Here is a 22,379-nt window from a genome sequence, read left to right on the forward strand (position 1 = left end):
GGTCCTGGGTCTCCTGACCCAGCGTTTTTAGTTCTTTGTGATTTTCATATTATTGTACTTGTGTGATTTATTCTATGGCTTCTAGTTTTGATCCCTTGCCCTTCATGTCTCCCTGTGTGCCCCTCTATGTATTTATGAGCCCTCGTCCCCTTTCGTGTTTATTCCGTGTCTCCCCTGCCTGTTATGTTGGTGTTCTACTCGTGCTCTCTCTCCTCCTGTCTGAACCTCTGTGCTCCCTGTTTCACCTCTCCCGTCAGTGTTCAGTTCACCCCGCCCTGTCTCGTTATGATTATCAGTGTCACCTGTGTTCCCCGTGTGTTCCCACTTCCCTCGTTAACCCTCTGTGTATTTCTGTCTGCGTCTCCCTCTGTTCAGTGTGACGTCGTCCCTCATGTTGTGTGGATCTCCCTGTGTCTCTCTGCGTATGTTAGTTTACTTTTCCCAGTTTAGTTTTGTATTTCCTATGTTCTGCCATTCCAGCATTAAAGCTGTGATTTTGAGTTCATCCCCGTGTCTGTGAGTTTTGCGTTTGGGTCCTCCTCCTGCCTGCCACACAGCCGAGCCTTGACAGGTGGAGGCTGTGAAAGTATACTTTTTTGTTGTAATTTAGACATATTGAAATCAAATGTAACTATATTCTTTAAACTGGCCACAGATGGATTAAATATGATGCCAGCAGGTTGATATTGTTTGCAATATCTTTCTTAACAAGTAAAACCCACAATTTAAAAAAAAGGTTTTCTGCTTTAGAACTGCAAAAAGCAAAAATTATTTTATTAACTTATGGTTTAAAATAACTGAAACTATCTTTACAGAATAAAGTTAGTGAGTATTGGAGGGCATTGTAACTCCTTTCTACTTAAGACTCACTCTCGATGTGTTTGCAGACCACTTTGCATTTACTCATTAATCTCTGGTTTCTTCCTGTTTAAAGGGAGTTCTTCCTTCCCACTCTCGCTAGTGTCACTCTACTTGCACATTGGGGGCCTTCTAATTGTTAGAGGTTGCTGTTTATTATTGTAGATTATTTGGCTTACAATATAAAGTAGCTTTAGGCAACTCTTGCCACAACCCAGCTCTCTTTCTCTGTGGAGTTTTTGCCTTTACACAAGCTTCACTATTAACTCTATCAAACAAACAAAACAGCAGTTTTTTAGTTAGAGTTATGGTTCAGACATGGTTTGAAGCATAATGAGACCTCAACCTTTAAAGACTGTTCTCCATAAACTACACGAAGTCTCTATGGCATTGCTCTCATCTTCCCAAATGGAAAATACATGCTCCAAATCTAGAACTTGTATTAGTAATACGAAATATTTGCTACATCCTTTGTTAGTGTATCCACTACTTTAAATCCTAAGACTGCTCATAGCCATGAAATTGAAATCATGAGGTTTTTCCTGTGCAGCTTTATGGATTAGTGGAAATTCTTTAACTGCTGTAAAAGATCTCATCAAATAGATTTTGCTTCTTTTATCTTCCACCGTTCATACAAGAATCCTTTAAAGTCAACACTACAATCCCTGTCAGTCATCTTGTGGATTGAATTTCTCTTAAAAACATGAAATGAGCAGCGGTGCAACCTCCTTTCTGTATGTGTGAAAGTGTTGTTGAACACAAACATGAGATGTGTATGTTTTAAACTCAGCCCTGTGGAGAGGAAATACTGTGTATTCCCAAAGAGAGGCGTCTCAGGTCGATGCGGGCAACACGAGGGCGACCCAGAGAAGACGACCTGGGTGGAGAGGACGGGGAGGATGCGGGAGTCCTGGTGCAGCCGGCGAACAGGTTGGACGAAGGATTGTGTGTGTTCAGTCATTTAATGAACCAGGTAATTCATTGGTCAACGTGTGCCAGCGTTCAATTTTTTTGTCCTTGTTTTTGAGGCAGTCAAACCAGTGCTTGAGCCTTTCTCCATTTGCATTGATACCCAGAGATACACCACCTAAAAGGAGGCACAAACACAGAATGAGTTCTTATTAGAAAGACAGGAGACTTATAATGCATCACATTATAATATCAGTTTATATTCTTAGCATCATAAAACAGCTGAAAAACAATATTAAAGATGAAAAACCTTTTACAAATTATTTATAAGTTGGTTTACTAAAGAGAATCAGTTATGTTCATTTCCAGCTCTGTGTGTTGCATCACTGGACTTTGCACGGCTCACATTAAAATAAAAATCCTTATATGTTCATCCTATATTAAAAGTTACAGCACCCTCCAGAAATTTATGCCAAATGTAGTGCTGTCCATTATGGTTGAACATTTAGTCTCATATGGCCAAAGAACGTTGTTACAATAGTCTTTTGGTTTATTCGGATGCAACTTTGCAAACCTGAGCTGTGCTGCCCTACTTGTTCAGTCTTTTTCTAATGCTATAGTCATGCACTTCAGCAGTGAACATGTTAACTGAGGCCTGTTGAGTCTGAGATTTTTTGCAGCTTCTCTGTGCGCTGCACAATCCGACCTTGGGGTGAATTTGCTGGGACGTCCTCTCTTCGGAAGATTGTGCCATTGTGTTAACATACATCTGAATGCTCCAGACCAGCAAAATTGCCAAAGCTTTAACCGTGGTGCTCACACAAACTGATGATCGGTTGATTTAGTGCATTTGATTAGCACTTAGCTGCTATTTACACTTTATATTCCTCTGGAAGCAGTGAGGACGTACTTAGCTTTTCACATGGCTGCACAGAGTGCTGTGAAAACTTTGTCAAAGTACTGCAGATACATCTGAGGTCTTGTGTTTCCCCTGAGCTCCAAAGATCTGATTGGCTTTTTATACAGACAAACAGGAAACAGAAGATTCCAGCTGTGATTTGAAAGCACAGGACATGGCACATTTTTCAAAATGTGATCATATATATTGTGATAATGTGTAAGTTCATTATGATTTATCATATTATGTGTTGACTTGTTATTAGGGGTGCAACGATATTCGTATCGATATTGAACCGTTCGATACAGTGCTTTCGGTTCGGTACGCATATGTATCGAACAATACAACATTTGTAATTTATTTTATCAATTTTCCTTCTGACGATGCTGTCTGTGTTGAGCGCTCAGTGAATCTGTGTTCGACTACTCCGCCTAGGCTGCACTGTCCAGCGCAGATCCACTGAGCGCTCAACACAGACAGCATAGTCAGAAGGAAGAGCGCAGGGCACCTCCCCCACCCTCATTCAGATCTGGCGTTTGGAATTATTTTGGTTTTCATGTGACGTATGACCCTGAAGGTAAGCGAGTCATGGACTAAAGTAAAACAGTATGTTGGATGTGCCACGCAATGCTCAATTACATTGGTGTGAACTAGTGTGCTAGCGCAGTTAGCTCGTTAACGTGTTGGCCGTCTAGCCCCATGCACGGAGCGATCGGCGGTAGCTCGTTAACGGAGATTTGCCGTGTTGTGGCGTTAAGGTCATTTCAACGAGATTAACCTGAAAGCACTAGTGGGAACACAACGAATATGACTGCACATTTACGCCGACATCATCCTAGTGCAAAGACAAGTGGAAGCAGACAAAAAAAGCAAGCATGCTACTAACTTTAGCCGAGTCATTTAGACAGCTGTTAGCACATGATTCTCCTTATGCTGCTGAGAATATAGCCCAGAAGAAGCGGATAGTATAGCTTTTATTTTGGAAAGAGACATTTCTCTGTAATAAACTCTCTTTTCCAAAGATGAGTGATTCCTCAATCAGATACAGGGCTTGCAATATCGCTAGCCCGACGTCCCGGAGCTAGCGATTTTTTCAGTCGGGCTACCAAAATCTATCTCTGCCCTGCCCGTCGGGCTATTGTAGGAAAAATATATGTCAATGCTTTTGCATTCTTTCAGAAATGTAGCTGGGTAATTATGTCATTGGCATCGGTGAGCCACTGTCAATATGTGACATATTGAAATCGCGTTTGAATTTGCGCTTGTGTTTTTGCTTTCACTTTGCAATGACAGCACTGATCTGTGAGTGATGATAATTTGTGCACCAATTCCTCTGACATCGTCTTATTAATCATTAGCTTACTATGCAAACATGACAAGTGAAATCTCCCGCAGCTTAAACATGTGAGAGGTTGATCGCGCAGAGAATCGCTGAGCTTATGTGAGTGAGTGTGTAAAAGCATTTCAGTTCTGCTGAGCCAAATAAGACAGGTCAGGGTGAAGAAGTGACAGCCAAAGAAAAGCTTACCACAAAACGGAGAAGTTATGACAAATCAGACTATAAGGCAAAAAGAAAGTGCAGCTTTATGGTTTCATGGACAAAAGAATTTCTGTGGCTGCAATATGATGAGCTAAATAACCAGGGCTGCACATAAGTGGTCCGCAGGTGCGCATTCGCTGTCAAAATAAAAAACACGCACAAGGGTTAGGGGTAAAATTTAAAAACTGTACTTTTGAGTTAAAATATATATTTATAATTTTAATAAATGACAAATTAAAAATGCATGAACATTTTTTTGTATCGAAAAAATATCGAACCGTGACACCAAAGTATCGAACCGAACCGAACCGTGAATTTTGTGTATCGTTGCACCCCTACTTGTTATATTACATTGTTTTGGGGGGGGGTTATTCATAATGTTATTATATTAACCTCAGTTGTGACATCTTTTTGAGTTGGACCTCGTTTAATAGCTACTTCTTTAGATTTCTTTACCCTTTTTTGGAATTTATGGATAATGTTACAATTATTCTTAAGACTGTGAAATATCCACGCCACACAATCACAGCTTTTCCATCGCCCTTAAAAGTCTCATTACACAACAAACACACAATCCCACCTGTGTTGATCTCCATCTTTTTGTTGTAGCAGCAGTTAGTTTGTGTTTGCATTCCTTTTCATGTTGGAAATGCAAACCGAAACAAGTCCTTAAAAACATGCAGACCCCAGTAACCCTCAGGGAGTCTCAAAGTGTCAGCACAGTGAAGCCCAGCACTGCTTACCTATGAAGTCATTCGACTTTCCAATGTCGTAGTCCCATACGGTCACCTCCAGGGTCTTTTTGGTGAGGTCTGCATATTTTATGTCATAACAGAACTCCTGCAGAAAATAAAAGAGGGCAAAATAAGAGCTCCACAATTTTCTCTCTCAAAACACATGATTAATAATACCTCATCTTTTCAGATCACCACGTTGGGGCTTTAAGAGTTTATTTATTCTGATGGACCATCGTCACACACACACACAAAAACACTCTAATGTGCAGTTTTTCGGTTTGCATAATTATCAAAACAATTCTGAAAGCTTTTGTTTCATTTCCTGCTGAAATTCATTCAGAACGCCTCATTAGGTTTTAATATTTTGTTAGTGCCTTAAACAAGACGCTGTTTAATCTAGCTCTTCTCGCTCTAATGTTTTTTTCAGTCACTACATAACCAGACTCATTTTCGTTAGTTAAGGAAACTCACAGCACAGCAAAGGTGTCAACGTATCTTAAACTTGGAGTGGAGGAAATTAAATGCGGAATACACACACGGCTTCTGTAACAGCATGACAGTGTAATCGATACAGTCCACTGTCCACTAAATGAAACAAGCATTTTCTTCTGAAATCAATTTGCAGTTTGCGAAGCAACAATCTGCGGTTCAATCACCTTAATGAAACCAGAGCCTCGATATGGAGGAGGACCTCATTGCTTGTCTCCAACGGAAAGGCCAGGAGGTGATGGAAGAGTATGGGCGCAAAAAAATGTCAGAGGAAATGTCAAGTCGCTGGCCTGTGTGAGCGTTCGGCTGGGGTACGTCCACTCGTATACAAGCAGAAACGTCCGAGCCGAGCTGCCCTGTGGCCCGTTCAGCCTCAAAAACATGTTTGGCATTCTTGTTCAAAACGTGGCCGAAGCAGCACCTGTCTGATTTCAATACAATTTAAAATCAGCCATGAAGGGAGGTGTTTGGCTGTGAGACTGAGGAGCTCCGGCTCAGCTAAGAAGAACATAAAGGTTGATTACTTAAATTGCTTCCTTCACGGTCAAAGCAGCGGTATACAGCATGGTAAAGGTCTGGAGGCAATGCAATAGCGTTCAAAATTATATTAAGCTCCCTGTTTTAACAAACATTATTTACATTTTTGGACAACTGGGCCAGAAATACTGACTTGCTTTTATAAACTAAAACGCATTGTCCTCTTAACTCTGGCTTTTCAGCTGCTAAATGTTTGCAAAGTACTCACAGTTGCAAACTACAGTTAAAAGTTAAAGTTAATTGTACTTTGCAACTGTCAGTACAGTGCCAGTTTTTACATACATATTATAATCTTACAGCCATCGTTTATGATGTTTATGTCCATCATAAACGATGGATATGAGTACCAATAACAGACAAACTAGGCAAAACCCTGGCAACTGCTGTCACTAGGTGAGACTAGTTGAAAGAGGGTGATGCATAAAAACCTTCTTGGACACTAGAAGATTGCTGTGGTTGTCTGCAGTTTGCATGGAAGACGGTGACGTGTCTGGAAACACTGATCAGCTACTTGCTGAGTGGCAGTGAAACTTGAACTTTCAGAGTAAAGGTTGTGCCTTAACATTTGTAAAGGTGCAACTTTTACTGTCGCTTGGTGAGTAGTTGGCAAGTGTTTGCAGACAGCTTGGTGTGTTCCATACAAATTAAATGTGACAATACTGATCTGCAAGTGACCACAAACACCACAGGGAGGCTTTTGGTGCAGTACCATACTGTATGTCTCTTTGGAACCAGTTTCACCTATCAGCTACCAGCAGGTAGCTGACTGGTCTCTAGACCTGTGGGATTAAAGCACACGGTGTCTCATGATGAAACCGCCATCGCCATCTTGATGTTTTGAAGCCTCACATTTTCTGATACACTTCTATATAACTTGAAGCCTTTTTACAACCCCATGGGGGTTAAAACAATGTAGATGTAATGTAACAGTAATGTAACAACAATGTAACAACAATGTAACAACAATGTAACAACAATGTAACAACAATGTAACAACAATGTAACAATGTAAAACAGACCCCTTCATGTTGGTTTTACTTTTTAGGTTAACCAAGCTTGTTAGTGTTAGCTGTCAGCTTAGCGCTCTCACATCAAAATATGCCCACTTATAGATTCAATAAACCAAAGGAGTGTTTATAGTTCTAAAACCAAGCCGACAAATGACTGGGTTATATCATTGTTTAATGTTTTTACCATTAAATGTATCAGGTTAGAAACTATATTTCTTATATGTAATATTTGCAATAAAATATCAGAATCCTGAAGGCATACACTATGAAAAGGGAAAAGGAGAAGACAAACTACAGGTTTTATAAAATCTGAAGGTTTGCCACTATAAAGAAAACTTTTACATTAAATATGAATTTTTCTCTCTTATTATTACCACTGCAAAAAGTATTTATTGGTGCAGATAGAGCCATTAAAACTTTATTTTCAAAGCTTCAGAGCTTCAGGCATTGATAGGACTAAACAGTCACTTAATAAGTTAACCAGTCAGTAACTTGGCTCATCGGTTTTATAAGAGAAGATCAATAGAAGTTCAGTCCTGATAAAATACACCTGAGTTTTAGCCCGTCTTCAGTGGTAAACACTTGGCTAAACAGGACTTTAATTATTTAAGTTATTTTTTGGTTCTGCAGCTTTTTTAAAAAGCCATCTTGTTATGAATTAAGAAAAATTCCAACAGTGTTGCCCTGTCAAAGTGGCTTTTGTTGGTCCCAGGGTTATGAAGGTCGCTCAGCACATAAAGCACCAGATAAAGCTCAGGCAACAATAAACAGGAATAAAATAGAAAGAAATGCTGCAAGGTTTAGCTGTGGTTTATACCTCATTGAACTCAGGATTGAGCGTCTTCTTTTTCACAGCAGTCTTGTGCTTTGACTTTTTGTTCTCGTCTGGCTTCAGATACCTGCAGGACAGAGAGGGGAGGAAAGAAAAGAAGATTTAATACAATTTTCTGATGCTTATATTTATGAGTGAAACAGCAAAAATGAAAATATTACATATCCCTGCAGAGCACACGGTGCTCATGTGTTATTTGAAACCACCATCAGTAATGTGAAGCCTCACACAGTGGTCAGACAGCACACTGTACATTTCTCAGCTGTTATATTGTTCTGTCCTCCAGGGGGTGCTGTGGGACTGCCCTACATTCAACCACACAGCTGCATTACATTACACTACACACACACTAAATCACTACATCATCTGATTTTTAGAAACTCCAGATTTTATTAAGGCTTTTCTTTTCTCAGCTTGCAATCCAAAGACCTTGTGGTGCTTTCCCCTGCAGCTGCAGTCCCACTCTATCAAGACTGATGTCCCACACGTGGTTAGTTAAACAATAACATTTCACTCTAGTGTCTGCTTGATGAGATTACCGTGGAGAAGACATCTCACCTCATAACAAAAAGACATTTCCAAAATCAGTCGATACTCCTGCGCATTACTGCAGAGAAGGTCTCCAGTCTCTAGTTTATTTAAACCCTTCATCTCAGATTCTCTGTGTGAGGTTTCTGGATGTTGGTCATTTGTTCCTATTATTGGCTTTCCAACCTTTTTTTGTGGAGCTTCTGGGAGTCATACCACACTTCACTTTGCTAGACCTTAGACAAAACTAATTCATGTTTATTTCTTTAGGTTTTTAGCGAGATGAACATTTTAGAGCCTGTGATATGTACTGCTGTTACTGTGACTCAGGCATGCAGCAGTAACCTATAAACTATTCTCTGCTGACTGCCAAAATCTGGGGGCTTCCAGTGTAGCCGGTGGATATGGCGGGGTAAAGCTTACTATGCTGTGTGCCGGTGACACATTTTGAAAAGTTAATAAACTCCTTTTTTGGCAAATGCAGTGCTTCATTTGGCCATCACAGGGACTGTTTACCTGCAAGCATCCAAAGCCAGCTCAAATGTGATTTGTCAATAAAGCTTGAGGACTGCAGAGGGTAAAACTAATTTTCCAGTTTCAAAAACTCTCTCGTTTTATAGCTGATAAACACAGTATAAATGGCCAGTAACACTTTATAATGTGGCCTCAACTCAGGAGTAATTCCCCTGTAATGTAATGGAATATCAAGGTATTTTATTTAAATTACAATGTAATATATTGACCCACAAATATACTAAGCCAGGTTTTTGCAGGACAAAAAAAGAATTATTTTGAAGTGTTACCAAATTAACTTTTTTATTTAAAAATATAATTTTCATACACATTATTCTGCCGATGAAGGGAGGGAGCATGCAATCGTTCTGTTTGTTTGTGTGTCTCTTTATTAGCACTCCAGGGTCCACAGTTTCAACATATCATGTTCAGATTTAACTTTACAAAAATAAGCTTTCAAGAGGGGCAGAGATGTAATCTGATTACCTTTTTCAAGTAACGAGTAATTAAAGGGATTACTATTGCAAAAAAAGTAATTAGATTACTGTTACATTCACCGTAAGCATGCTGCGTTACTAAACCGTGGTTTTGTTTGTGAGAGTGTCTCATGACAATGACGTACAAGCGTGCGACGTGCGTGGCAGCAACAGACGTGTGTCGATCAACAATGGATAATATGGAGTGCGGGAGAGAGTACTAGCATACAGCATTTAAAGCTCGGAAGTACTGACATTACTTTTAGCATATATAATTATTCTTTTAATATACTGAAATATGCAGAAAATAGGTTTAAATGTTAAACAAATTTCTTCCAATCAAAGACAGTTGCATATAATTTAATTTCTGCTTGATGCAATGTGCATAAAGTAACATAAAACATAAAATCAGTAACATAATGGATTACTTTTTTGGAGAAGTAATCAGTAATTAGTAACCAGTGTTGGGTAAGTTACTTTAAAATAGTAACTTAGTTACATTACTAGTTACTTCTCTCAAAAGTAACTCAGTTACTTCAAGTTACTCGTTACTTTCAAAGTAACTAGTTACTAGGGAAAGTAACTTTGGTTTTACTCAGAATTCTCTTGTTAATGTGTTTCTTCCATAACTTTGCCAGTCTTCTAGCTTGCTTACTTGCCACAAGTGCACTGTGCCACCTACCAATAGAAAGGAAAAGATAATGTGCATATTTCCACGAGAGAAATCCCACGCCTGGACCGTCGTTGACTGCTGCCATGATTCTAGCCTACGTCACAGCGTCATGTGCGCCTTTTACATCCAACACAAAAACTGCAGTCGTGGTGCTTTCGATTGTACTCAGAACTCGGAAATTCTGCCTTCTGAATAGGAAGATGTAGGTAACACCAGACTGCAGATGAGCTGCATACAGGGCTGGACTGGGACAGAAAATTGGCCCGGACATTTTGACTAGAGACTGGCCCACCATTATAGGAAAAATCATAAAGCCTTTGAATGAAAATAAACACTATTGTGACAGTGATGTACACTGTTTTGATGGTATATATGCATCAATCTATCAATCGTTTGTTGTAAGATTCAGATAATTATTTTTTTAAAAGCTAGACATTTTAAATGAGAATAAGAAAGAAAAGTATTTCTTTGTGCCCCCCTTTTCCCTGTTAATGCCCTACATGGACCCCTGGCAACACTTTGCTAGATCTGCACCTGCACAGTTACCAGCTGTCAGCTACTTAGAAAAGGATCCTGGTGTTATTTGTCTCTCAGAAACAGTTCAGAACTTCCCTTCAACTCATTCATGTCACCTAAAAGGTAAACCTGTTTCTCCATCACCTGTTCAGCTCTGATGATTCAGTAAGGACATCTCCTGGTTTCATCTTCATGTTTCCCTCTCACCACATATCCAAACCGACATCCTGACCAGCAGCTTTTTTACAGCTGTGGCTCCAGCAAACATCAGCTGATACTAGAAATTAATATTAAATAAATTCTAACAATAGCTGATCAAGCTTAAACATGCTGCTGTTGTTTAGCGCGACATCGGCTGGTTTCCTCTTTCGGCGCAAAGTGGGGAATAAACAAATAAGAGAGCCGATCAGCTGATCATTGATCAGTTTTCATGATTGAAGTAGAAACAGGAGAGGGAGGGGAGAGAATGAGAGAAGAAGAGGCAGCTGTGCAGCAAAGACACAGAGTAACTCCAGCTTTGTGCCTTTTTCATTGTAGCTGAATTACGGGACAAACTGTTCCTTTTCACCTCAATACGAAACGCGTAATATTTTCTCTGAATACCAGACGGGACGGTTGGCAACTCTAATAACTTATGAACAAAATAAAGTTCAACATCATTAACTTCATAGCACCCACCCAGCTGTATAGAAACTCCGTCATGCTAGCTAGCACGCAGTACGGAAAAAGTTAGAATAACGAAAATAAACTGCACTTAAACTTGGTTCATATCTGACCCAGAGAGACTGCAGGTCATAACTTCTTACCTGAAGTTCAGTTCACACTTGGACCGGCGGCCGCCTCGCGTCTCTTTTCCTTCTGCGTCCCTTTTCCTTCATCCACCCGCTGGCCTCCACCACTTGCTAATGTTACTGAATCTGTGGAAACTCCGCGATGCCACCACACGAAGTAACGAGTAACGACCCTATCTAAATCCCAGTAACGAGTAACGCGTTCCTGATTTTGGCATAATAACTAGTTACCGTGCTCGTTACCACAATAATAACGTAGTTACTGTAACGTGTTACTTAATAACGCGTTAGTCCCAACACTGTTAGTAACTAATTACCATTTTCAAGTAACTTGACCAACACTGCTTGGGGGACATGAGCATCTTGGCTGGCTAAGCGTTCGACCTTGACCTTAATTGTTATGGCCAAAGGTCATTATGAGTAATATATCATAAGAAGTGTCATGGAGAGAGCTGCACAACACCCTATGATGTTACAATGAAGCCATGACAGGCTGATGTCATCAAACTGTAATAAAATTATAATAAAGGATCAAAGTTTTGACTCTCGCCCTTCAGTGATACTGCTCTTGTTTACACTATGTGTTCTTTGTTTTCAGTATTCCAATGACATTTACCTGATTGGTATACATTCAGTTCATACCAAGCACAAAATGTTTAATAACTGGAATAAATAAACTCATTGTTGATTTGTGTTTATTGAGGGTTAAGAATCATTTTTGAGTGTAGATTTTAAGGAATAGTATCATAAAAGAGTGTGTAATGTGGCAATTGGATACGTGGATAACAAGATAAAGAGCAGCTATATAAGATAAAAATGTAACTGCTCTGATACTTTGTTTCTTTTAAGTAAATTAAAAACAATTTAATACATTGTGTTTAGTTTCAGTTGATAGTTTTGAGTTATATACAAATGCCAATCCATCTCCAAATGTATCAGTGTACAATAATAATAAAGTTAATATGTGCACAATTTTGCACCTTTTTTCTCTCCACCCTTTAAAAAGGTAGATTTTTGTAACTTTTAGATTAAAGAGCAAAACTGGCAACTAAGACTGGTTTTGAAAATGAAGGCTACAAATATCAATATCAATTACAAGAGCTCCTGTCAGGGGTGAAAAGGCTGTATCTTAGAGGGAAGTGCTCCAGTAACAAGCTTTTTCACCCTAAAAGTTACAGTCAGGCAGTATTTTCTTAGATGTCTTGTTTTCTTAGTATATGAAATGGGTGAACGCATTATTTAAAGACTCTCAGCATAATGCATAACAGTTTAACAACTAGCTCTAAAACTGCTCAGAACATCATCATAAACGAACATGTTATGTTATTTTAGACTCCATTATCCTTGTTGAAGTGTATGTACCACACAGAAAATTGAGAGTATGTTGTGGAATATGCAAACGAAATTAAACTTCATATTTATTTAAATTAGCCGAGGCGTTCCTGGTGTGCTCACAAAATGTAACAATGTGCTTATCATTTTCAGTTTGCATTCGCTGCAGTTTGTGAGTCAGAGGAGAAAACAGGGCCTTAGTGCTGCTGTTTCTCTGGAAGAAGGCGTGTGTGTGTGTGTGTGTGTGTGTGTGTGTGTGTGTGTGTGTGTGTGTGTGTGTGTGTGCGCGCGAGTGAAGGTTAGACCTTTGCTTCTGTTCTGTTTTCATAAATGATGCACAAGGCAACTTGTACTTATCTCAAAACCAGCATAGTGCATGTTGTTTAGCACCTCTGTGCTTTTGGCCAAGAACAGTTTTTGGGTGGTATTGCTCATTCTGATGTGGTATATTTCATTGCAATTACAGTACCTCATCACATCCCTCTCTTCTGTTATGTGCCCATTGGACCCTCACAGACTTCAATTTCCCAAGGTAACAAAGAGACTTAAAGGGAGGCTAAGTGGGTTATTCCTCACAAGTGTACCCCAGAGGGAGTGGAAGCTGAAATTGTTGATGAGGACACTGCGGCGAACCTAATCGTTATCACGTAATGGGATTACTGACCCCCTGGCAAAAAAAAAAATCTAAGGGTGAAAGTTATGATGCAGTTATTTCCCTGTGTGCGTATGCCATGATTGTAGAGTACAACTATGCCTATGAGTTTTAAAATATACTACTCTTTACTTCAAAGCCGATGAAATGTACTTGTCATTGACTGAATGGCCATTAAAGAGTGTAAAGTACTCCACTACCTTGTTGACTAATGCGTGTCTGAATTCTACTTTCGCGCAATTTCCGAATATCCCCGACATTACCAGCACATTAGAGCAAATGGCTTAACGTTCATTGACAGCTGTGACTTGATCCTTCAGATAGACACTTAGAAGAAATCAGGTAGCGACAGAGAAATCCTGTGGCGCCGTTTATGTGTCAGATTATACATTTTCTTTATTCTCCTTCACGTGAATCAGTCAGTAAATCTATTATCAGCCTCGGTGTCCTTCAAGCTTGGGGAAGATTTTTATCCGTCCTCTGATGGTTGGAAAATTGTTGCCGGTCCCTCTCCACTGAAAGGAGTCGCGCTTTTGTTCTCGAGGTGTGCACAGCAGAGTCGGAAATTAATTGCACTTTCATTGCTCAGCCAGATGAAAGACTTGGGAAATGTTTGTGTGATAAACAGGATTGTCCTTCGAATTGTAGCCTGTGGATGGCACAGGTAGTGTAACATCAGCACTGCCAGCCAGCTAATCCATTTCAGCACCTTTAAAATGTGCCACATAACAATGGAGAACAGCATTAATGTGAGCATCAGGAGTTTCAAAGAGAACTGCTCGCTCCTCAGGTTGCCATTGTTTGGAATTTTGGCCATGCTTAATATGAGCATCCACCATTGCAACATCATATACACTCACCAGCTAATGCATTAGTCAGTAAACCTATTACTGGCTATTGTTCAACTGCTCATTAGTGCAAATAATAATGAGCCAATCACATGGCATCAACTCAGTGCATTTAGGCGTGTAGGCATGTACAAGAGAACCTGCTGGAGTTTGAACTGAATGGGGAAGGAAGATGATTTAAGTGGCTCTGAACATGTGTAGGGTTCACAAAAAGTGCTCAGAAACAGAAAATAGCCAGTTTGTAGCAGTTTTCTGGAGATAAATGCCTTGATGATGTCATAGGAGAGTGAACAGACTGATACAGATCGGACTACAGAGTAGGGCTGGGCTATATCATACTGTTCACGGTAAACCGGTGTAATGTTGGGCAATGATAAGAAAATGAAATATTGCGATAGAATATGGGTAAAACGCGCATGCGCAGTGCCTTTGTTTACATACGCACATGGCTGCGACGCAGAATGAGAAGAGCGAAAGTGGATCGTTGAATGAAACGGATGAACCAGAACTGGTTTGTAAAAATGCTGCAACTTCACTGGTGTGGAACTGGTTTGGCTTTCGTCCGTCAGATACACAACAAAGCACTATTTTTGGTAGAGCATGCTAGCGGGCCGTCGTTATTACCGTGTTTTTTGGAAAATATGGCACACTTCGACAGTGCCCCTTATAATCCTGTGTGCCTTATGTATGAATTCTGGTTGTGTTTACTGACCTTGAAACGATTTTATGTCGTATACGGCGCTGGAAAATCTGTCAAATGTTTCAGTATGACTTTGCTAAGCTACGAAGCTGCACCGCTTGATGGATTGTCGGAGCTTTACGGCTATTGTAGGCAGGAGCCTCGCGGAGTGATACGTACTGCACTTCAACATAATATTACCGTATTGTGTGTGTGTATAACCTCTTTTTAGGTTTTGTGGATATTATACATGGTTATGCTGATGATATGTCGGCCAATTTCCACTGGAAATGCCTTTTGGTTAAACTGTCAGCAAGGAATTGCATTTGCACTGCAAATTTTTTATATAACTTTAATGCACTTAAAAAGCTGCTTGTGTAAGTGCAAAATACATTGATGTTTTTGGGGTTTTTTGCACTAATAAAGTTGAGGAGTTGTAAAGTATTTTGTCTAGTGTCAATTATATCGTCAGTTATATCGTTATCGCAAATTTTCTAATGTATATCGTGATAGATATTTTTGGTCATATCGCCCTGCTCTACTACAGAATACCAGGTTCCATTCCTATGAGCAAAGAACAGGAAACTGAGGCTACAATTCACACGAGCTCAGGAAACAGAAGATTGGACAAACACTGCCTGGCCTGATGAAACTTCAGACGGTGGGTCAGGCAGTTCAGGCTGCTGGTGGTGGTGTAATTGTTTTCTTGGCACACTTTGTGTGCCAAGAAAACACTTTGTTTTCTTGGCTTTGTGTGCCTACCTGAATATTGTTGCTTACTATGTCCATCCCCTTATAACTCATGGTATCTAGTTTACATTATAAAAGCCAACTGCAGCGACTAAAGTCATTTTGTACCATATAAATAAAATAAAATTGAATTGAATAGAAAACGAGTTCGGTGCACTCAAAAGGACTTAACAGTAACTACACCTCAATCCAATAGAGCAACATTGGGATGTGGTGGAATGGGAGATTCACATCATGGATGTGCAGTCGACAAATATGCAGCAACTGCTCGATGATGTAATGTCAACATGCTGCTGAATCTGTGCCATGAATAATTAATGCAGTTCTGAAAGCAAAGAGGGTCCAACCTGTTACTAGTAAGGTGTAACTTTAAAAATGTGGCAGAGTGAGTGTATATGGAAAAAAATTAATTATAGTATTTTTGGCGCCTACATCATATTTTGTCTTATTTTAAGGCCTTTAAGAGTGACACAGATCGGTCGATGTAATTTAAAGTGTAAACATCGTGATTGTCAGTGAATGGTTTAATTTTCTCTTTCCTGCAATTTCATGTGCAGACGCATGATTCAAAATTCAATTACTCAATAACAGATTGTAGAATAAATTACTGCATGAGTCAATGAAGGCACAATACATTACTATGAAATTGTGAGGTAATTCAAGAAAATGGTTCAAATGTGACTCATAGTTGTTCCTGCTTTAACAATAAAATAGTTGCATGGGTTATTATTGTGCCATTCCAGCAGTGTTTATTTTCCTATGTTAGCTTAAATTTTTTCATAAAAATGACTTTGCCCAAACATTTAATGAATCCACTTTTATAACAAAGCCTGGGTGTTTGATTTCCTGTTGCACTGGCCTAAATCGAGGAGGAGATAAATGGCGTGAGTGGGTTCCCTGCTGGGTTTTTGTTACGAAAGCGGTACAAAATAAGCAAATCACTGTGAACATGGCATTTCAACCTGCAACAGCAAGAGCAGTCTGCTAATGTAACAAGAAAAAGGATGGAAATATATTTTCTGATAAGAAACAGAAGTGCTTTGATGACCATTTATAACACGAGGATTACATTTACAAAAACACAGAAATGTCCTGAGGTGAAGTTTAAAGCGTTTGGTCAGCTATGGAGACAAAATAAAACCTTCTTCAGTTGATTTATCGGAACTATAGTTATGATTTGGATTGATTGGCATTGTGTGATTTTTCACTTACTATTTCTACTTTTACTACTATTACTACTAATAATATTTTATTTTTAATAGGCAATTTGTGTCTCCCTACAGAATATATGTGATTTGTGATCACATACAGTAATGTTCAGGTTAGATCTCTATTTATCACACAAAAGCATTGATATTATGGACGCTCATCATCAAGAGTCAGGTGCATAAACTTCATAAACAAGAAAGCGTGGAAGTTATGGTTTGATGACCCAAAAGCCTGAAAGTCAAAATCATGAAATCAGTTCATATAAATTATACATAAAGGCAAAACTTTTACGATAAGGCATTTCCACTAATGCAGAATTGGTTCTGTTCTGGTTCAAAATCTAAATTTGAACTCTTCCACTTACGTAATAATTAAGGATTTAAGGAAGAGATTCATTTGCGAGCTTTAAGGATTCTAGCCAATCAACTTTTGTTTACCCCATTGGCAGATGTTGTTCTCAAAACAAGAACGTTTTGTCAGTTTTCAGAGTATCTGGCTTATTTCAAGTAGAGCCCTTTTGCAGTGTACCCTGTAACTGGTAAATAAAGCTCAAGATGAGCTGAAATATCTTATTATGAAAAAGTTATTTTCCTAGAATGAGCTTAATTTTCTTGTTAAGAATATGTTTTGTTTTTAGACAAAAAAGAGAAAACACGTCCATAAACAAGGTTTTTTTAACTTTCTTGAAAATCATTTTTGCAGTGTAGGGTTAATGACACTCTTCTTCATGCTGAATGAATTCAAATTATATCGTCATATATTTAGATTTTAAAAAAATGACACTAATAATGGGGGAAATGCTAAAATTCATCCTCGCTTAAGCTAACTTTGTTTTGCTGTGATTGCTCACCTTGTTGTATTTTCTGTGTGATAACCTTCAAAATCATCTATTAGCACTTATTTCCGCATTATAACATCATTACTGATATCATATTTACATATTTTCAACCTGTTATTAACAAGTAATCATATTGTTACTAAACTATTACAATTCTCTTTTGCCTTTGTCTGCATTTTTAATGTTTTTACTTTATATGTACTTTGTTGTGGGCATTTGAATTATCTGACTATAAGCTCCAGCAGTAAAGTTTGATAATTACATGGTACTGCTTTTCCTACTGCCACATTATTAGCAAGCAGTAATATAAAGTGCTAGTAAAAGAAGTTTGCAGCCAAAAGGTTGGTTCATGCTGGAAACCACTTTGTCTTTGATGTAAATATGTAATTGTGTATGTTTCTGTTCTGTGTCTTGTGTACTGTTTGTTGTATATGTGTCTTTCTTGCTGCTGTTACACCCAGATTTCCCCTTGTGGGACAATTAAAGGATTATTCTCACTAAATCACAGGTCCTCAGCCACGATGACTTACTCGATCTGTTGTGCTTAACTGGGAGAAAAACATGGAAAAGTCGTGTCTCACCTGGTTATTATATATGTCTGCACCACAACCATATCCTACTGATGTTTCTGTGCTGTACTACAAAAAATGCTTTCAATCTGTTGCTAAAACCTTGCAGAGAAGCAATAGAAGGTCACCCATTGTGCCTGTTTTCTGACTCAGTCCTACAAAACTTTTCTTGAAAGACAACATAGAGCCACCAAAAATCCACATAGAAATGTTATCAAGTCATCTAAGATGCTCATGCTCCCAAAAATTAAAGGAATATTTTGAGAACACAATCTGATCTTAATGGGAAAATAAATCATGCTGGATTATCTATACTAATATGGACTGGATAATAGTATCCATTCCTTCTTCCTCCAGCAACTGCGTGCAAAATCTTGGACATGAGGGATATTGTTGTCCTCTAAGAGGAACCCAGGAACCACTGCACTAGCATGATGTCTGAGAATACGCCTAAAGAGGTCATACTGAACAACATTACAGCATAACCTTCTCCAGACCGCTTCACATCTGTCACACGTGCTCATGGTGACCCTCCTCTTATCTGTTAAAAGCACAGGGTACCAGTGATGGACCTGCCAGTTCTAGCGTTCTATGCCAATCAGGCCGGGGGTGAGCAGAGGGCTCAGAGGTCGGAGACATTCACATCACTGGCCTGCTGGAGGTTATTTGGTAGGACTCCAACAGCACTCATCCTGCTCCTCATAACCCAGTCCTCCTGATGGGATAAGGGCCTTCTACAGCCCTGAACATCTATCCCAGAGTAACTGCCTGTTTCCTGGTATCTCCTCCATGCTTGTGTTCTTCAGTCAGAAAGAATCAGGAGGATAAAAATGTCAGCGGCCCCCACCTGTAAAGCCATTCCTGTTTTAGGGGTTGTCTCATTGTTGCCCCTCCAGTGCACCTGTTGTTTATTTCATTAACATCAAAGCAGCCGAAACTGATTAACAACCTCCTCTGCTACTTTGACCAGATCAATATCCCACAGGTTTAATTGACTTGATTGATGCTATACTCTGACTAAAAAGTGAGAGTAGTGTATGTTCTTTTCTATTTCCTCTGCTCTGATTAAACTGATTATCAAGCTTAGACAGTTTTACTTCCTCAAACTTCTGTACATGACTGTATAAATTCTTGTTCCTCACAACAGTGCCCACTGCAGTCACCAGAGATACACTGAAATCTGGCAAGTCGAGAAACAGAAGATCATCTGACAGGTTGTAGCAAACACTTCTGTCCTTGTTATCTAAGCACGGAGAGGTAGACCTGAAAGTGAGTGCTTTCAAAGGTGTGTAAACATGGCTGTGTATGAAGTTATATTAAGTACAGTACAACAAACTGCAGCATCACGCTCGTGGTAAAAACACGTTTGCTTTTCTTCCCTTTTCCAAATAAGTTAATCTGGAGCACCTGTCTGGTTCTATGATTGCTCCCTCGTCAGAGGTTGGTGCAGATCTCAGGGGTGAATAAAATGAAAATAAAATTACTACTGATAGATAATGACTGCCAAAACTATCAAAGTAAATCCCTTATTATCCTTTTTGCTTAATTGGGGTTTTTAACCTTATTAAATCTGCTCCCTGGAGATGGTAAAACAGCCCCAGTTTCTTTTTGGATGTGCCTGCCAGTGTTTGCATACTGACGTTTTGACGTAGGGGTCGGAGAAGCCGTTGGCATCCATGGCGGCAAGGTGAGCACAGCGTATGATGCCCACTACCAGGCAAGATTTCTGGGTGTTGTACTTCAGAGAAATCATGATTCGTCCACGTTCCTCCAGAGACTTGTCTTCCGTCTTGACCTGCAGGGTGGAAATGAGAAGATTTAGGATTCAAAACCAGCTGAGCTTTCAAAAGACTGACAGTTATGCCAACAAGCGTCTTGGCCAAAAATCAAACGCAATTATTGAAGAAAGTCAAGCGACTCACAACAAAAGGATGATGGCGGTGTGACCACAAACATCTTTAACATAGAGTCTTTTATTTTTATCAGGCTTGGATGAACTTTTTCTGTCACCTCTAGGTCAGAAGTTTAACTACACATGTAATCTCTGCAATATCATAATGTAGAAAAAGTGCAGTTTCAACAATATGTCTCACTTTTTCTACATTAAAAGAGATGCAGCGATAGCAAATGAAAGAAACCTCTTGGGTTTAAATAGTAAGAAATGAATGAATTAAAGTTCTAGTAGCTGATTGTTTAGACCAGCGGTCCCCAATTCCCGGGCCACGGGCCGGTACCAGTCCGTGAGTCGTTTATGGTTTATGTTTCAGGGGTTTTATCATTATTTGTTTAGCGTTGTTATCATTAACTCGTTTTCCCTGGGTCTTTTTTTGTGTGTTATGAGTAAATCTTCTTTTTTTTGGTACCGGTACTGGTTTTATTTTGTTGTATTTATCCACGACAACTTAAAGGCCTGTCCATGAAAATATTGTAATCAGTCCATGGCGCAAAAAAGGTCGAGGACCGCTGGTTTAGACTGTCCTGTAGTTATAAAACTGAGAGTTTTTGATAATTTGTACAAAACTTTTTCCTGTTTGGATCCACTGTGTAAAAGCTACATTTCTATAGTCGTTTCTGTCATTTATTTGTTTATCTATTACTTATTAGGTGTGGTATGAATGGTAGTGGGCGATGTCTTTATCAGTAGGAAAAGCAGTAAAACTTATGAAAATACAGTTAGAAGTCTAAAATTTATGCCCTCATTTACATTTTCCAAAGCCATCCAGTGAGCTGGATTTAAGTCTTTGCTAGACGGATTCCCGGATCTAAACAATATAACTTAATCCTTAAAATTCTCCTTACTCCATGACTTAAATCAAACTGGGAATGCAGTTTGATATAAGTTGATTTAAGGTCTTCTGCTGGAAAAAAGGGAACTCACAGGCTAACCATCTCTCTTCTTGTGTCCGCCTCCGCTTTCTAAAATTGAAACATTTTCACTTACATAAGCCGAAATGCAGTGAAAGATGTGATTAAACCCCATCTCATCTGACCCATACCTTTTGCTTAAGCTAGAAACTTCCAGGATTTTGGAAGAACATCTTTGTAACCATGCCATGTCCTTGGCACAGAGACTGCATATTGCTCGTTTGTTATTTTGAAGGGTCCCTGAATTACCCAGAATTTATTAAAAAGAAATTAGATGTCTTGGCCTTTGCCTCTCTCATTGCCACTACAATCATCCACCTACACTCAAGTCTTCAAAATCTGTCCGAGTCCTACTAAGAAATGTCACATGGGTGTCTTTCCTTTTATGTCTTGGTAAAATACTTGCAGCCCCCCATTGATTACACACGTACTGCTTTCCCATGTTATGTACTTGAATTCTCAGGGATGTTGAACCTTTGCTGCACAGCTGCTTATATAAAAGCAGTAAAACATTACCTCATCAGGAGTGGGAGGACAGGTCTTTCTTTTTTTTACCTTCTTTTAATTTTACCTTAGTCTATTCTTGGTTTGCTCTGGCTCTTTGTAGCTCGGCTTCTGTCTTTGCCAGGACATTTCTGTTCATATGTAACCTGTAAAGTTTCCAGCACCTACAGTCGTAGCTGTCTAGACAAGTACGTGCATTAAAAATCAGCCAAACACTGATTGGCTGATTGATCCCATCTCCGTTGTAGATGATGAGTTAATGGCCTCATCAAAATTAATTTACCATGTTCCTTGAGACAAGAAAAACATCGGAACTGACACATGATGTTAAAAGTGTGTCTCCAAACGCGGCACCTCACTCCCCCCCCCTACCACAGATTTCTATATAAACAAATTCTCTTTTTAAACAGGAAGTCTCATTCTTAGGCTGCTGGATAGCATCAGTCATACTGACACCATTGCAACTGCATCAATCATAATCATGCACAGTACACAACTTGATAGCTTGTTAAATGATCATAAGGTGCAGTCAAAATGTGATGACATGCCTCAGGAACAGTAGCAAAATAGGACAGAGAAACTAAAGAGACCACATCCTAGCCACTGAAACGTTCTCACCGCGTGGCTGGCTACCAAGTGAAGGCAGGAGGCTCACGATGGGTTCTGCAAGCTGCTGATACACAGCTCCACTTTCTCATTGTGTAAATCAAGTATTTTGAAATAGGAAACAAGCTTCTCCACAATTTCTTCCCACTGTGCTTAAAAGTCCAGGAATTTTCCAATTCTCCCTCCATCCTGGGAGAAAGCAACACAATATGTAGCTTTC

At 39.3% G+C, this 22,379-nt stretch overlaps 1 protein-coding gene across 2 annotated transcripts in view; it reads right to left on the minus strand.

The window, feature by feature from the left end:
• Positions 1-576: 576 nt before the first annotated feature.
• The window catches only part of doc2b (double C2-like domains, beta), a 216,244-nt gene continuing 194,441 nt past the window's right edge, over positions 577-22,379 (minus strand). For both annotated transcript variants that reach the window (XM_086309486.1, XM_086309485.1), the window contains 4 exons: positions 19,825-19,979; positions 7,796-7,877; positions 4,949-5,045; positions 577-1,945 (listed from right to left, as the gene is read on the minus strand). In XM_086309486.1, the coding sequence (XP_086165612.1) occupies positions 1,812-1,945; positions 4,949-5,045; positions 7,796-7,877; positions 19,825-19,979 (468 nt within the window). In that variant the 3' untranslated portion in view covers positions 577-1,811. The remainder of the gene's footprint in view (positions 1,946-4,948; positions 5,046-7,795; positions 7,878-19,824; positions 19,980-22,379) is intronic.

The sequence above is a fragment of the Aulonocara sp. 'chitande type north' Nkhata Bay genome, linkage group LG10, assembly GCF_057382095.1.
Source record: "Aulonocara sp. 'chitande type north' Nkhata Bay isolate Kocher_YH1m ecotype deep benthic linkage group LG10, A_spYH_male_GT1.1, whole genome shotgun sequence".
In the NCBI taxonomy this organism is placed as follows: domain Eukaryota; kingdom Metazoa; phylum Chordata; class Actinopteri; order Cichliformes; family Cichlidae; genus Aulonocara; species Aulonocara sp. 'chitande type north' Nkhata Bay.